The sequence below is a fragment of the Aotus nancymaae genome, unplaced genomic scaffold (genome assembly GCF_030222135.1).
Source record: "Aotus nancymaae isolate 86718 unplaced genomic scaffold, 86718_ANA_hifiasm-v0.15.2.pri h1tg000092l, whole genome shotgun sequence".
Lineage (NCBI taxonomy): Eukaryota > Metazoa > Chordata > Mammalia > Primates > Aotidae > Aotus > Aotus nancymaae.
The window spans coordinates 3,859,455-3,875,332 of record NW_026988507.1 but is presented as its reverse complement, the minus strand read 5'-3'; the positions used below and the strand labels follow the sequence as shown (position 1 = coordinate 3,875,332).

General features: G+C 39.7%; 1 protein-coding gene across 1 annotated transcript in view; it reads right to left on the bottom strand.

Moving 5' to 3' along the window:
• SLC38A1 (solute carrier family 38 member 1) overlaps positions 1 to 15,878 on the bottom strand; it is a 59,963-nt gene that overhangs the window by 27,381 nt on the left and 16,704 nt on the right. Inside the window, exons 4-5 of the mRNA XM_012459088.3 lie at positions 13,313 to 13,388; positions 12,905 to 13,020 (exon numbers count right to left, since the gene is read on the bottom strand). Of these exons, the coding sequence (XP_012314511.1) occupies positions 12,905 to 13,020; positions 13,313 to 13,388 (192 nt within the window). The remainder of the gene's footprint in view (positions 1 to 12,904; positions 13,021 to 13,312; positions 13,389 to 15,878) is intronic.

Here is a 15,878-nt window from a genome sequence, read left to right as displayed (position 1 = left end):
GAAAAAAAAGTCCTTGGCTTAGACAAACTGAAAGTGTAAACTGAAAATAGAAAGTGTTCTGAGGGGGCTGGGGCCTTGGATCCACATGCCAAGGGAACCAGCAAGGGCTGCAGCTGTTAAAGGTTGTAGTGGGGTTTGATAGGAGAGGCAATCATTCATCTTTATTAGCAAGGCTAGGTATAAGCAGGCAGGAAGAGGGGTCTGGAGGAGAGTATGATGAACAAAGGGAGGGCAGCCAAGGATGGAGTGAGAGACAGGGTAAATGCCTACCTAGGCAAAACTTGAAGTTTATTTGCCAATCTTGCGTAGGGAAATATCCATGGGCCTGATGTGTAGAAAAAGGAGGGGGTCTGAGAAAGCCCTGAAGAGCAGTAGAGTGACAGCTAGAACATTGAGATGTGATTGTTTTGAGAATGGATGTCCATGATGGAAAAGAAAGAAGGGGTTTTAAAGACGAGTCAGGGGCTCGTACTTTACATGGAAATGGTTATGAAAGGATGAGAAAACAGAGTGAGCTTGTGAGGCAGGGAGGAGGAACTTCCCATGGTGTAAGAACCATTTGCCTTGTGTAGGAAGCGACTGGCAAAGTGAGTTTTTGGAGGAAGAATAGGTAAGGGAGATAGATGAGAAGGAAAAATACTGGCCTTGTAGGAAAGATACTGGGGTGTTCACCGCTTCTTTGGCTGTTTTGTTGCCTAAGGCATTTCCTTGGGCAATGGGATCTGATGGTTTTTGGAGTTCTCTGTAGTGGATAACTCCAGCCTTGGCTGGGAGGAGAACAGCCTTAAGAAGGGCCTTTATTAAGGGGGCACTGATAATAGAGGATCCCTGTGCAGTGAGAAAACCTTTTTCTGCCCATATGGCAGCATAGTGATGTAGGATGTGGAAGGCGTATTTAGAGTTAGTATAGATATTGAAACGTAGTCCTTTGGCAAGAGTTAGAGCATGGGTTAAGGCAATTAGCTCAGCTTGCTGAGAAGTGGTGGAGTGGGGAGTATGGCAGCCTCGATAATAGATGAGTGGGATATAACAGCATAACAAGCTTTGGCCAGTGTCAACCGACTGGGCTTTGAAGAACTGCCACCAACAAACCATGTGTGGCCTGGGTCTGGAATAGGAAAGAGAAATATGGAGAAATGGGGAGGATGCTGTATGGATTAGGGAGATACAGTCATGGGGTTCAGGGTTTGTGCTGGGTATTAAGTGAAAGGCTGGGTTAAAGTCCAGACCAAGAGCAATGGTTACTGTGGGTGTTTCAATGAATAGTGAATAGAGTTGGAGGAGGTGAGGGGCGGATAGTATGTGTGTAAGGTGTGAAGAGGAAATTAAACTTTCAAGGTTGTGAGAGCTGTAGAGGGTTAAGTGGGGTGTAGCCTATACTTTAAAGGGATTCTAGGAGTATTACAGCTGTGGCACGTAAACATGATGGCCAGCCTAGGACTGTGAGGTCAAGCTGTTTAGACAAGAAGGTAACTGGTCGTGGGCCTGACTCGTGTGTAAGAACCCCGACTGCGCAGCCTTTTATTTCTACTGTGCTAAGGGAAAAGGGTTGGAAGGAGTTGGGGAATGCTAGTGTAGGGGCTGTTTCTAAGGCTTTCTTTAGAGAACAAAAGGTAGAATGGGGGAAGGATTTGGGGTCTATGGGGTCAGCTAAGTTTCCTTTTGTAAGTTTATAAAGTGGTTTGGTTAGGAGGGCAAAACCTGTTATACAGAAGCAAAAGTATCCTGGGAAAGGGCTTGACAAAAGTAATGAGGGCTATCTTGGAAACCTTGGGGAAGAGTGGTACAGGTTAACTGCTGGGACTGGTGGGTGTCGAGGTCAGTCCAAGTAAAGGTGAAAAGAGGCTGAGAAGAGGGGTGTAAGGGGATGGTGAAAGAGGAGTCTTTCAGCTCAATGGAATAGTGGAAACGGGTATGGAAGACAGGAGGGTATAAGGGTTTGGTACAACAGGATGGATGGGAAATATAATCTGATTAATGAGGCGGAGGTCTTGGACTAGTCTGTTGGATTTGTCTGGTTTTTGGACAGGTAGAATACAGGAATTGTAAGGAGTGTTAGTGGGAACTAAAAGGCCATATTGTAGTAAATGAGTAATAACAGACTTCAGGCCTTTTAAGGCTTGTGCTGAGATGGGGTACTGGCGCTGGACAGGATGAGGTTGGTTAGGTTTTTTGAATGACTTGTAGCAAGAGATAGGGAGGTGGTATCCTGCACCCTAGGGTTAAGGCAGGGGGACATAAGGGGAGCTATTGAGGGAGGTATAGGTTCGGGGAAGAGGGTGGCGATGACGTGTGGCTGTAGCCCAGGAACAGTTAAGGAGGCAGACAATTTTGTTAGGATGTCGGCCTAACAGGGGAACTGGACAAGTGGGGATGATTAGGAAAGAATGTGGAAAGGAGTGCTGGCCTTATTGACACCAGACTTAGGGAGTTTTGAAAGGCCTGGAAGCCTTGCCATCAATTCCCACAACAGTTATGGAGGCCAAGGAGACAGGTCCTTGAAAAGAAGGTAGCGTGGAATCGGTGGTCCTTGTATTAAGAAGGGGATGGACTTACCCTCCACCATAAGAGTTACCTGAAGCTTGGTGTCCTTGATGGTCCAGGGGGCCTCCAAGATGTTCAGGCATGGTATAAGAACTTCAGCCGCTAAGCCAGTATCAGGAAGAGTCGGCCTGAGGGCCTTGGGGTTGGGCTCCTGGAGCCTTAGTGACAGCGGTTTGAGTTGGGCAGTCCAACTTTCCGTGGGGCCCTGCACAGACGGGACACAGCTTAGGAGGAATCCTGGGCTGCGAGCATTTCTTGGCCCAGTGGCCAGGTTTCTGACACTTGAAGCAAGGTCCAGGAGGGCCTCTGAATGCTGCAGTCTGGGTACTTTGAAGTCTTTATGAGCCAATGGTGTGGCTGGGGTTTGTCTTACAGCAGAGGCAAGCATCTGTAGTTCTGAGATGTGCTGCCACCAGGCAGCCCCTTTGCTATTATTGAACACCTTGAAGGCGAGGTTGATTAATTCCTGTTGTAGGGTTTGAGGACCAGATTCTAATTTCTGTAACTTTTTAATGTCAGGGCTTCAGGGGTGAGAGTAGAAGTAAGGATGACATTTAAGTCACTCCAGGTGAGATTATAGGACTGGATTAAGTATCAGAGGATCTGATGAAAAGGAGCCGATTTGGGAAAGTTTGAATAAAGAGAAAGAATGTGCATCCTAATTATGCCTTCAGCTCCAGCCACCTCTTGAAAGGGGAATTTTTGGGCAGGGGCAGAGGAGTTAGCGGTGGGACTAAACTGTAAGCTGGACCAGGTATGAGGTGGAGAGGTGGCAGTAGGGGCATAAGGAGGTGGGTTGTGGGCAGAGGAAGAGGAGGGTGGCTCTTGGGGTTTAGGGCCTGGATTGGGGTCTGGTTCAGGCAGGCAGGGAGGAGAAAGGTCAGAAGGGTCGATGGACAAGGAGGATTCTGGGTCACCAGCAGAGGGAGGAGGGGCAGGCAGAAGGGAGAGAAGGAAAATTTGGGACAGGTTGCATTGAAAGCAGAGATTAGGGAGGGACTGGAGTGTAAAAAACTGCCTGGATGTTGGGCACCTTAGACAATTTGCCCATTTGTTGACAAAAATTGTTTAGGTCTCGCAGAATAGAAGAATTGAAAATGCCATTTTCTGGCCATTTGGAACCATTGTCTAATTTGTATCGAGGCCAGGCCGTGTTACATTAAAAAAAAAAAAAAAAAAAAAGAGAAGTTTAGGTTTCAGATTGGACAACAGTTGAAAAGGTTTTAGGTTTTTTTAGGACGAGCCTAGAGGTGAAGACAGAGGAATAGAGGGCAGAATATTGCCCACAGCGATGGAGATAAGTTTCAAGGAAAGGAGTAGAAACGAGAAGAAGGAGCGAGCAGCTACCAGGGTTTTCAGTAGGCATCCCTGACTGATTCCTCAGCTGTAACGTGGGTGAGTGATCAAGGCAGGTGTCCCCACGATTGACCAGACACCAAGGGAAGACTGACTTCTCGACTCCATGACCGACATCGGAGGTTTTGAGGGCACAGATAAAGAGTGTCTCCTTTGCCTCTACTAAGAGAGGGGGACTTGTCTCTGAGACTTGCCTCCTTTTCTCTACTTAGAAGGAGAAGCATTTAAAGGAAAAGAGAGAAACAGGGAGAGACTTTTCTCCTTTCTCTAAAGGAAAAGAGAAGGAAAGAGGGAGAGAGAGAGACTGCTTATCCAATCTGAAGATGGTGAGAGAGCTGTTCGACATGCTAAGTGTGAGCTGCTAGTCTGGTCTCATGTGTTGAGGTCTCAGGTGGATCTCTTCCCAGAGTGGGAGCGGGGACAGGGGATAGGTCTCCCAAAGGAGTACCCTTGTCCCGGGTTTCGGCACCAAATGTTAAACGCGTGCTTTGAATGAAGAGACCCCCCCCAAACAGGCTTTGTGTGAGCAACATAGCTGTTTATTCACCCGGGTGTGGGTGGGCTGAGTCCAAAAAGAGAGTCAGTGGAGGGCGGTGGGATAGGAGTTGGTTTTATAGGTTTGGGGTAGGCAGTGGAAAGTTACAGAAGTTACAGTTCGGGGCAGTTTTTGCAAGCTGGGAGGGGGTCATAGGGTCTGGAGTCACGAGGTTGACCTGTCAGATGAGGAAGGTCAGTTACAAAGTCTAGTTACCTTATCAGTTGAGGCAGGAAAAAGGAAAAATAGAAGAATATCTCAAAGTTAATTAGATGCCTCAGGGGTTGATCATTCTCCTTTTTGTGGTTTTCCAGTTACTTCACACTTTCTAGCTTCAGGAACTCATCTGGAGTGTATGTGCAGGTCACAGAGGTTACCATGGCATAGTCTATGGTGCAGTCAGTCAACCTAAAAGACCTTTCAAGCAATTCAACAACAAATGCTGTTTTGCAACACCAACCTCATCTAGTATTTCTTAGCAGTCTCAGAACTATTTTAAAGTTTCAAATGAAGGAGGCATTCCTAGGAAAGTAAATAATGAGCAGCCAGTCCCATCCTGACTTTGTGATTGTTATCACCACATTTCCACAGCCTACTAAAAGTTTGACGGTGAACTAAACCTTTCAGTTGATTTTTTTCCTCCCTGATAAATTTGCACCAATCATGAGAGCCACTGTTTTGCCCTAAAGCCTTGTTTCTGATTTTGCAAAATCTAATTCTTACATATCCATTCACTAATTTCAGTAAGACTTTACTGAGAAGCAGTGCAAACACTGTTCTAGATCTTGTTACGAGGAGGAGGATTATTTCAACAAGAAAGAATTTGGCATTAATCCCGCCCTTGTAGGGCTCAGTGTTCAATTGGGAAGGTAAAATGTATGCCTAAATAATGGAAGTGATACTTACTGTTAAAAAGATAAAAATTACACTGAAAGAAAAGGAAGAGAGATTTTCCTTCCACCTGGGAGGATTAGACGAGCAGTTTTGGAGGAGATAACATCTGATCTAGGCCTTCCAGGACCATGAAGATTCAGAAGACAGAGATGAGACTGGGTAGGGGTGCGCTGGTGGAAAGACCAAGATAACGATTTCAAGGCAGGCAGCTGCTACAGAAAAGGGAAGATTAGTGTGGCAGAAGCTGAGGTCATCTGAAGGGAGAAGAGGTTGAAAACACAGTCTGGAACAAGTGGCACAGCATTGACAGAGTCTTCATGCTCGCTCTCATGGTCTAACTGTCTACACCAAAAATAAATTTTCTTTATCAGGTTTTTACTAGGTAAAAGGAAAAGGAAAAAGTCTTATTGCACTGGTGTTAAGTTCTTCAAAAAACAATTTTTTTCTAAATAGTTTTTTTTCCTCTAAATGCACATGATAAAAATAAATTTAAAGAGTCTAAGCTTTCCCTCTCTACTCCACCTAGACCCTTTCTCACTCTCCAGAAGTAACCAATGTCAACAGTTTTCTTATGTACCCTCCCCACATATTCTGGGCTATATAATGTATACATATAGACACATCCTCCTTCCGTGCTTACTTCCACCCAATATTCAGTTTGTGTTCATGTAATAGTACTGTGCTACACAGTATTAATAATACTATGTTACACAGAAACACAGTGTTACACACTATGTTCCCAGCTACAATCTAGGAAATTTTTCCTCACCTGTCCATATAAATCTATTCTACTCTTTTAAATAGTAGCCTAATATTCTATTTTATGAAAGTACCATGATTATTTAACAAGTTTCCTAGAGTTAGATTGGAATTATTTGATTTTGCTATTACTTCGTGTTTAATTCTTAATAACAAAATGTTTAGTTACTTCTTTGAAAGGAATTGAGTTCAAGGGCTCCTGAAAGCAGTGGGAAATCTTAAATTGCACATGCAGGAACCCACATGACAAATATGAAGCAGCTGAGAGGTTTATTGTTTTGCAATATACTTTAGGCATACATTTTACTTGTTGTGAACAGGAACCTGACATCCCTGGTCCACAGTTCGGTACACTTGATATTGCCAAGCTGTTTTCATGACAGTAGAGGGGATGGTTATTGGTGGAACACTAGCAAGATAATTCAGGAACACTGACTGATTTCATAAGGTGATTTTAAAGCTCCATTATTTTGGAAAGTAAAAGGGAAGTACCAACTTGCAAGCATCCATTGATAATAATAACGTTTTTCTCAAGTTGCATACTAATAATGCAAGTTTGGTGTCTGAAGAAGGCATCACCAAAGGCAGTATAGTGTTTTAGATCACATGGCTCTAGAATCAAGCAAGCCTGGATGGGACCCTGGCTCCCCTACCTTCTAATGTGTGATCACAGGTAAGTTATTAAGCCTTATTTTACAGTTACTTTATCAGTAAAATGGGGCTAATACCTACCTCATAATGTTGTTGGTAGGGATTAAGAAAGGGTAGCATATATAGATACTGTACAATAAATGTTAACCATTATTTAGTGACTACCTAATACTAACTGTAGTATTTTAACAAATACCTACTACACAGTATGTACTGCATACCACACACTACTATTAGTCTCTCTATCTCTCTTTCTCTCTCATATTCACATACATACACACACACATCCCACTCATTTATTCCTCATAGCAGCTCTATGCATTAGTACTAATAAAAGTCTTCTTGCATGCCACTTTTCAAAGTCTGTTTTTAGATAAATTATCTTTTTCATTCCCACAACCACAACACAAATCAGATAGAAAATGGAAAACAAGAATCCAAAAGGTCTGAAATTATAGTCAACCAAATAAAATTTAAACTGTTGTTTTACACACATTGTACTGTTGTTTCACAATTAACATTTCAAAGAGATTGTTCACAAACTCGGTGTTAATAATAAACTGGTATCTCAAAAGTGGCATGAATTCTACCTTCACTTTTCATGGCTTTCAACTTAATGACTACATTATTAAAGTAACAATACATGTTAAGAAGTTATGGAAAAATAAAAAGCATTCATTGTTTTATCAGATTCTGGGTAGTGTAATAAACATCACACTTACCTAGTAATGTGAAGAGATGTGTTCTAGACATTAATTTCCTATAAAATGTCTGCCTTTACTAGAAATCTTTAGAAAATATAACAAAATAAAATCTACTATTCTTCTATGTCAATATTGATTTTTAATCCCTGCTTCTGCTATGAAGGAGCTATGGGGAAAACTCAAATAAAGAGGAAGTTATGGTGGCAGGAAATTTCTTCAGCATCTATTGCCTTTTATTAGGGTCCTCACTCCCAGGAAAACAGTTCAACAAGAACTCTTTACTCTGAGATACTTGTGCCTCAGTACATCCTTGACTTGCAGCCTCAGGGTCCAGCCCCACTTTGTTCCCTGTAGAGCATATATATCTGCAGAACAATGATAAATCCAGAGTCCCCACCAGCATCCTCAGAATTCAGGAAAATGCAAAATCCAGCACCATTCTTACAAAAGGGCAGGACTCACTGAATCTAACTGAATTAGAGTGTGTTAAACAGGGAGGACAGCCATTATAAGTAGGTCAAAAAAATGAGCCGCAACCTCATCCAAGAAAAAGAAATCACACCAACAAGTTTCCAGAGGACCCCAGAGAAGGCTCCATGCCCAGCCTCAGGGAGACACCGAGGAGCCTTCCCAGCTGCTGGTCCAAAGAAGCCTGGACAGTCTTGGACTCCTTTCCTGTGTTGGCCAATGTGAGTCTGGAATGGAGCCCTGTACCAGATAAAATATCTTAATCCTGCCAACTGCTTCTTGGCTTTGAGCAGCTGTAGGAACAGCTGGTTTTACAACAGTCACCAGAGTGAGTCCTTGTCCTGAGGTAGGAGAGTCCTAAGTTTAGTAAGAAACTTAAAATTTGAGTCTTTGTACAACGAACTTCATGAGCTTCAGCCTGAGGTCTTGGTGTGTTGCACTTGTTATCCATGCATCTTGCAAATAACTAAATGATCTATGATAGTTTCATCCAGGAGAAATCTTCCTTCAACTATAAAATCAAATTTTTCCAATTCCCCACTTTAATTAGACACTAAAGTGTCATGAGATAGGAGATCAGTTATTCCTCAGCCAGTATAGTTAAAAATCAATTGAATTCCAGGAGTAGCAAATTGAATACAAGAACTTACTCCTGCTCCCTTGATCTCCCAATAAAAAGATTTAATTCTTCTTTAAGCCATAAAGCTTCTAGGATAGAACATAAGAGTAGAAAATAATGAAATTTTGAAAGCTGGAAAGCAGACAGAACTGAACCATAAATTGACAGTGGAAAAAGCCAAGACCAACTCAGTTTACCTCACAGAATCTCTAAAAGGCACTGCTGGCATGACTGAAAGTAGGGGACAATGAAAGGGATGAGCTAAAATAGTGAGGCTCTGTTGAACTTCTTTCAAGAAATAGCTAGATTCCCTAGACCAGGTTCTACTCTATGAAGCTGAGTGGTTGGTCCGCTCCCATCCTGGCAACAATCTGAAGATATGTTCTCTGGAAAGTATAAAATGTATGTTTCTAGGTGAGAGATTAGGCACAATTTGTGAGGAAGTTTTCATACTCTAATGAAAACTGGGAACTGGGTGAACACATGTCAATTGGGATAATCATTCCAGCCCTTTCCTCCAGTTGGTTCCCAGAAGGATGGTAGTGAGGTCCAGCTCCCCAGAACAGGGGATTGGAAGCTCTTCTCTGGGTGATCTGAACAGCCAAAGAGGAGGGTCCTAGACAAACTGACCCTGGTGGTTCCCAAGTAAAGGGCTCGAGAGCATCCTAAGTGAAGCTATTGTGAATGAGCCCCATTCATGTTTGCCAGGCTCAAATCAGCCTTGTTTTTCCCCATTCTTGAAGGTAGCAGACAAAGAAGACCCATCTGACATCTGAGAAAAGAGTCTAAAGTGAAAGAGCCCAAAACAAACAAAAATCAGCTTGTAACTCAGGGATGCAAACAGCAAAATCCAGATTGTGGAAAACTTTACACAAATGGCACAGTTTCTTAAATAAATGGCACCAAATAAAAGGAGAGAAATGGGAAAATATAAATTTTAAAAGACTTAAAACATGTATCAACCAATTGCATTGTATGAACCTTATTTGAATACTGATTTGAACAACCCAGCTGTTTAAAAACATAACATGATCAGAGCAATTTAAATACTGATTATATATTTTATGATATTAGGGAACTGTTGTTGACTTGTTTCTAGGTATGACATATTGAGTTAAAAGAGTCCTTATATTTTATACATATATACTAATATATTTAGGGATGAAATAATAAAATAGTTGAGATTTGCTTCAAGACAATCTTGGTGGGAATTGACTAAAGCAACCATCCATAGAAGGAAGGAAACATAGAAATCTTTTTCTACTATTCTCTCTACTTTATGTTTGAAATTTTTCATAATGGAGAAAAAACTATCATTAGAATCCTCAGAGAAGACAATGAAACTATAAAACAGAACCAAAATAATATTAAAAAAGAACATTCTTAGAGTTTTCAGACTCCTATAAATAAAAAATAGTAACTGACAAAAAACATTCAATAAAGAGGGGAAAATTTGAGGACATATCCTAACAATTACAGTGAAACATTATAGAAATGAAAATAAAGGAAAGATTAAAAAACTAGAGGACCAGTACAGAAGGTCCAAAATCTGGGGGTAGTAGTTCCAGAGACAGCAAAGAACAACAGAAGGGAGTAATCCATCAACACAATAATATAAAAAGAATTCCCCAAACTGAAGGCCCCAGATTTCTTTCTCTTTTTTTTCTTTTGGTTTCCCTCTTGTTGCTTAGGCTGAAGTGCAGTGGCGCAATCTCAGCTCTCTGCAACCTCCACCTCCCAGGTTCAAGTGATTCTCCTGCCTCAGCCTCCAGAGTAGCTGGGATTACAGGCACCTGCCACCATGCCTGGCTAATTTTTTGTATTTTTAGTAGAGACAGCGTTTCACCACATTGGCCAGACTGGCCAGGCTGGTCTGAAACTCCTAAACTCAGGTGATCCACCTGCCCCTCAAAGTGTTGGGATTACAGGTGTGAGTCACCGTGCCTGGCCAAGGCCAAGGCCATGGATTTCTAAAAGAAAAGAATGCAGCCAGTGCCTGACACAAGTGATGAAAACAGGCCCACATCAAGGCACATTATTGTGAAACTGCAAGATATTGGAAACTAAGAGATGTGACAAGTTTCCAGGAAAAAAAAAATAAACTAACAAAACCTGACTATACATAAAAGATCAGGAATCAGAAGCATATAGGACTTCACAATAGAAAAAAGCTAGAAGGAAATAGAGCAATACCTTCAAAATTCTGAAGGAAAATTATTTCTAGTATAAAGTTCTATATCCAGCCAAACTACAAATCAAAGGTAAAAGTAGAATAAAAATATTTTTCAGACATAAAGGTCTCAAAAATTTTATTTTCAGTCACCTTTTCTGAGCGATAACAGCAATAAGTAAATCCAGAAAGAGGAATAAATGGAATATAGGAAACAATGGATCTAGCAAAAAAAGAGAGGTAAAGGAAATCCCCAGAAGGGTGATCAAGAGAGATTCCCTAATTAAAGTTACCCTCTATGCCTCAGTTTCCATCTGTGAAACAGGAAACTAACAATAGCAGCTACTTCATAGAATTATTGTTAAGGATTCTGCATAAAACACTTGGAGTAGTGCCTAGCACAAAGTGAGAGCTATGAGAGTTACTGATGATTGTTACTGTTGTTAAAATCATCAAAGAATTGACTTTTTACTCTAGGTTAACTTATAAGTTGATATATTATAGTAACTTTAAAAAATCAATGTAATACACATTCTGAACTGAACATATTCCCAGCTTTGGAATGACAGAAAATAGTCACAGAATCATAGTGTTTTGGAGGTTGGCCTGGTTCTTAAATTTTTCTTGCACAATTTCCTTTTTTTGAAGAGGAAGAAACTGAAGCTCAGAATGACTAAGAAACTTGCTTAAAACTACTAGCATGGGGAGAAATGCCAGATATAGGTGATGGGCAGGAAGGCAGCAAATCACACTGCCATGTGTGTATCTATGCAACAATATTGCATGTTCTTCACATGTACCCTAAAATGCAATTTTAAAAAAAAACTACATAGCCACTTAGGAGTTGGGACTAGCACTCAGGTGTGTCATGTAAATACACTGAAAACCAGAAGTGTAGCTCCTCAAGCTATCTACTGTCCTCAGAGAGTCAGAATTTCACATATACCAAAAAAAAAAAAATCACCATAGAAATATGTTATGCAATTCTGCCATATTATCCTAAAACCTGGCACTCAGTTCAAGCAGCAAAGGCAACTTAGAAAGATGCATTCAGGATGGCAGTGGAGGCTAGAGTTAGGTTCTCTGAATTAGGCTGACAATATGGAAGACAGTGTATCAAATTCACCATCTTACACAGTCTGTTAATTTTGGAAAAGACATGTTAGTTTACACACAAAAGAATATTAATGCCTAACACAGGGCAGCGTGGATGGACATTTCTGTTCCCGGAATAATGGGATGGGCAGTAATATTCTTCTGCGTTTTTGATGTGTTTTTTGTAATATTTTTGATGCGTTTTTGAAAGGTTATCCACAGTTTGTAGGATTAGTAACCATTTCGGTCACTGCTTCTAAGAAAATGATGCTCCTGTCAAAAGGACATGGCAACAAGGACTATCTAGCCAGGCCAATGAAGAGCATGAGTTTCCAGTCAAGGAAAAAAAGGCAAGATCCTGGGAGAAGTGCTTTCTCCCTCACCTCACCACTGACACTCATGTGACGCTTGAGAGGGAATCAGGCTGGGTGAGAAATTTCTTAGCACGAATTCTATCATCTGTCTTAATCTTGTTCCAACTAAAAATAAGCTCTCCATACATTTTAGAAAGTCCCATGTAAAGTTCTTTTTAAATAACTTTATCTCAAACTGTTGAGATAAAGTTATTTGAGTTTGAGATAAAGTGATTTAAAAAGAAAATTGCCCATTTTCTTTTCATTGAATCTCAATGGGAAAGTACATGCTAATTTCTCATCTTCAAAACACTGAAAATTTCTATACTTCTTGAGTATTTATTACAAACAAATTTGTAATTGCCCTTCAATGTAGTACACACTTCACAGCAATCCAAATGCCAAAGTGGTGACTGGTGGGAGTTAAACACCTCTTAATATTTTAACTGAGATTTAAAGTAACAGGTAGACTCCAAAAATATCAAAAAAAGTTATTTCCTAATGTTTTAATCCTTTTTACAAATGCTTATTCCAGTATTTTTGATTAATAAAAAGATTTTCTCCTTCTTTGTTGTAAGCATTAGGTACATTTTGGAAAATCACTGAAGCAATAAATATCAAAGTATGTACTCGTAACTTAGCCAAGTTAATAAAAAAAAAACTATTTATAAATATTTCACATTTCTTCTATGTAATAACAGAAACATACGAAAAGTTCACTTTTAAAATGGAAAGTACTGGCACGTCAATACTCACAGAAAAAGCAGGATTCCAGTGTTTGCCAGGGCAAAGGCAAGTCCCAAAATCCCACTGCCCATAATGGCGTTGCTTAGGTTAAAAACAGACATGCCTAAGGAGGTTGTACCTGGAATCTGAATAAAGAAACAAACATTGACACTAAGGAAAATAATCCCCAAGAAAGTTCATCAAGCCAAAGCCTTTAATGCACTCTCAGGAATCAATATGGAAATAAAATTCAAGAAAATCCTTTCTTAGTGATCTAGTTATTTCCTTTAATGGGTTTCAAGAGAAAATACATTAGGTATGAGGAATATCTTGGTGAATACAGGTAATTATGCTTCTTTTGGTATTATGCTACTTGAATTAAAAAGATCTGTCCCAATTTATATGATTAAAAAAATACTTCATTATAATGATACTTACATATTCATCACATTTCTTTTTTTCCAAATGGCTGTTTGTGAGACTTCTTCTACTTTCACGATCAGAAATAAACTTGCTGTAAAGATATGCATAACATATTTAACCTTATGATAATGATTTGAAGCTTGACATCTTGACTAAATGATTTATTACTCACCAAAACATACATGAACAGTTACCCGTCAGCTCTCTAAGAGTTTACAGCCCTATTCAACCACCAACTGCCTCCAGCTTTTTTTTTTTTTTTTTTTTTTTTTGCCAGTATGAGTTGTACACATTCCCGTTTTACCAAATAAACTCTAAGTGCCCCAAGGGCAGGCACCTTGCCTCATTCATTTTTATATCCTTCACTCTACCTAGTACAAAACAATGCCAATAATCTGTGCTCATCTTCAGATGAAATAAAAGACAACCATAAGTCAAAAACAGCTATGCATTTTGAATCATTTTAACAATAAATTTAAATACTATATATATAACACAAATTAATTTTTGTATAGTTTTTCCTCTAGTAGAAAATTAGATAATATCAAGACTACTATAAACCTGGCATTTAAAAGGATACTAGAAGCAGGTTTTCTTTTGAGCTCAGGTTCTTGGACTACAAAATTATTAAACAGGAATTCCCTCTCCCTTGCAGAAAAGAAAACAACTGTTTCACCATCAAATATTCCTTCAGCATCTGCTATATGCAAGTCACTGGAACAGGCATTGGGGAAACCTAGGGGTATGTAATAAATGATGCAAGTAGGAGGTTATGGGAGTTCAGACTAGGAAATTATGGTGGGGAGAGGGGAACATGGTCCATGGTTAGGGTCAGAGCCAGGGCTTTAAGAAAGCAAGGAACTTAGAACTTGATTTCAAATCCTCACTATCTTGGAGGGCCTGAGCATACTACCTAAGTTTCCTCATCTGGGAAACAGAAGTTAACACTATTACATTATCTTACCAAGTTATTTAGAGAATTAAATGAGAGAGCACATGTTAAACATCAGCACCTAGCACAGAGTAACAGCAATAGATGTTAGATATTCCTCTCCATCGGGGAAATGGGACTTGAGATGGCAGCAATTCAGACAGGCTACATGGAGTAAATGATGTACAAACATAGAAGTAAGAATTTAAAATGCTTTAAGAACCACCACTTACATTCAGGGTGAATATCAAAACTTTATAGCCTAAATATTTAATTTTAAAAAATTTGTGATTAGAAAACAAATGATTTTGTCAAAGGAAATCCAACAACAGATGTTGGCAAGGATGTGGAAAAAAAGGAACGCTTACACACCATTGGTAGGGACTTAAATAAATACAATCTCTATGGAAAACAGCATGGAGATTCCTCAAAGAATAAAAATAGATCTACCATTCCGTCTAGCAATCCTACTACTGGGTATCTACCCAAAGGAAAGGAAACTATTATATCAAAAAGATACCTGAATTCATATATTTATCGCAGTACTATTCACTTTAGCAAAGTCATGGAATCAACCTAAGTGTCCATCAAGAGATGACTGGATAAAGAAAATATAGTGTAGATATATACCACAGAATACTATTTCACCATAAAAAACAATAAAATCATGTCTTTTGCAGCAACATGGATAGAGCTGAAGGCTTATATGAAATGATTCAGAAACAGAAAGTCAAAACCTGAATGTTCTTACTTATAAGTGGGAGCTAAACAATAGGTCCATGTGGACGCAAACAGTGAAAAGTAGACACTGGAGACTCCAAAAGGTGGGAAGGTGGGAGGGAGCAGGGGATGAAATACTATCCACTGGGTACAATGTTTACTATTTTAAAAGCCCAAACTTTACCACTACATAATATATTTGTATAACACAACTGCACCTGTACCTCCTAAATCTATAAAAATATAAAATTAAATTAAAAGTCCATGCATAGGCAAACTGCTGCATGTATTAGTAAGATATGTTAGGGATGCTTTGTGACTCTTCTAGGTCTGGAAATTCAATTACCTGATCATGGTTACAACTAATGACAGTGAATTTTTCATTAATAAATGTAAAACCACTTGAACTGGACTAGTTTAATGAAGCATGCATATTTAAGCTGTATATTATATTTTCGTATACCTTTTTTTTTTTTTGAGACAGAGACTTAGTCACCCAGGCGGGAGTGCAATGGTACAATATCCACTTCCCTGGCTCAGTGATTCTAGTGCCTTACCCTCACAAGTAGCTGGGATTACAGCTGTGCACCACCACACCCAGCTAATTTTTATATTTTTATTAGAGACATGGTTTTGCTTGTCATCCAGGCTGGTCTTGAACTCCTGGCCTCCCAAACTGTTGGGATTACAGGCATGAGCCACTGTGCCCGGCCTCATATACTTTTTTCAATGATGCTGTATTTCATAGGAAAGTATTTTTTGATGAAACATGTATCATTGATGTTCATTTTAATTCATCTATGTTTTTCAACTTTAATCCAAGTGATCTGGTTCTTTCAGGCATTATTTCTCCAAATTTGTGTTATTTCATCAGGATATACTAAAGTTATGCAATGTACTTACTACAAACTTACTCTGGGAGTATCACTT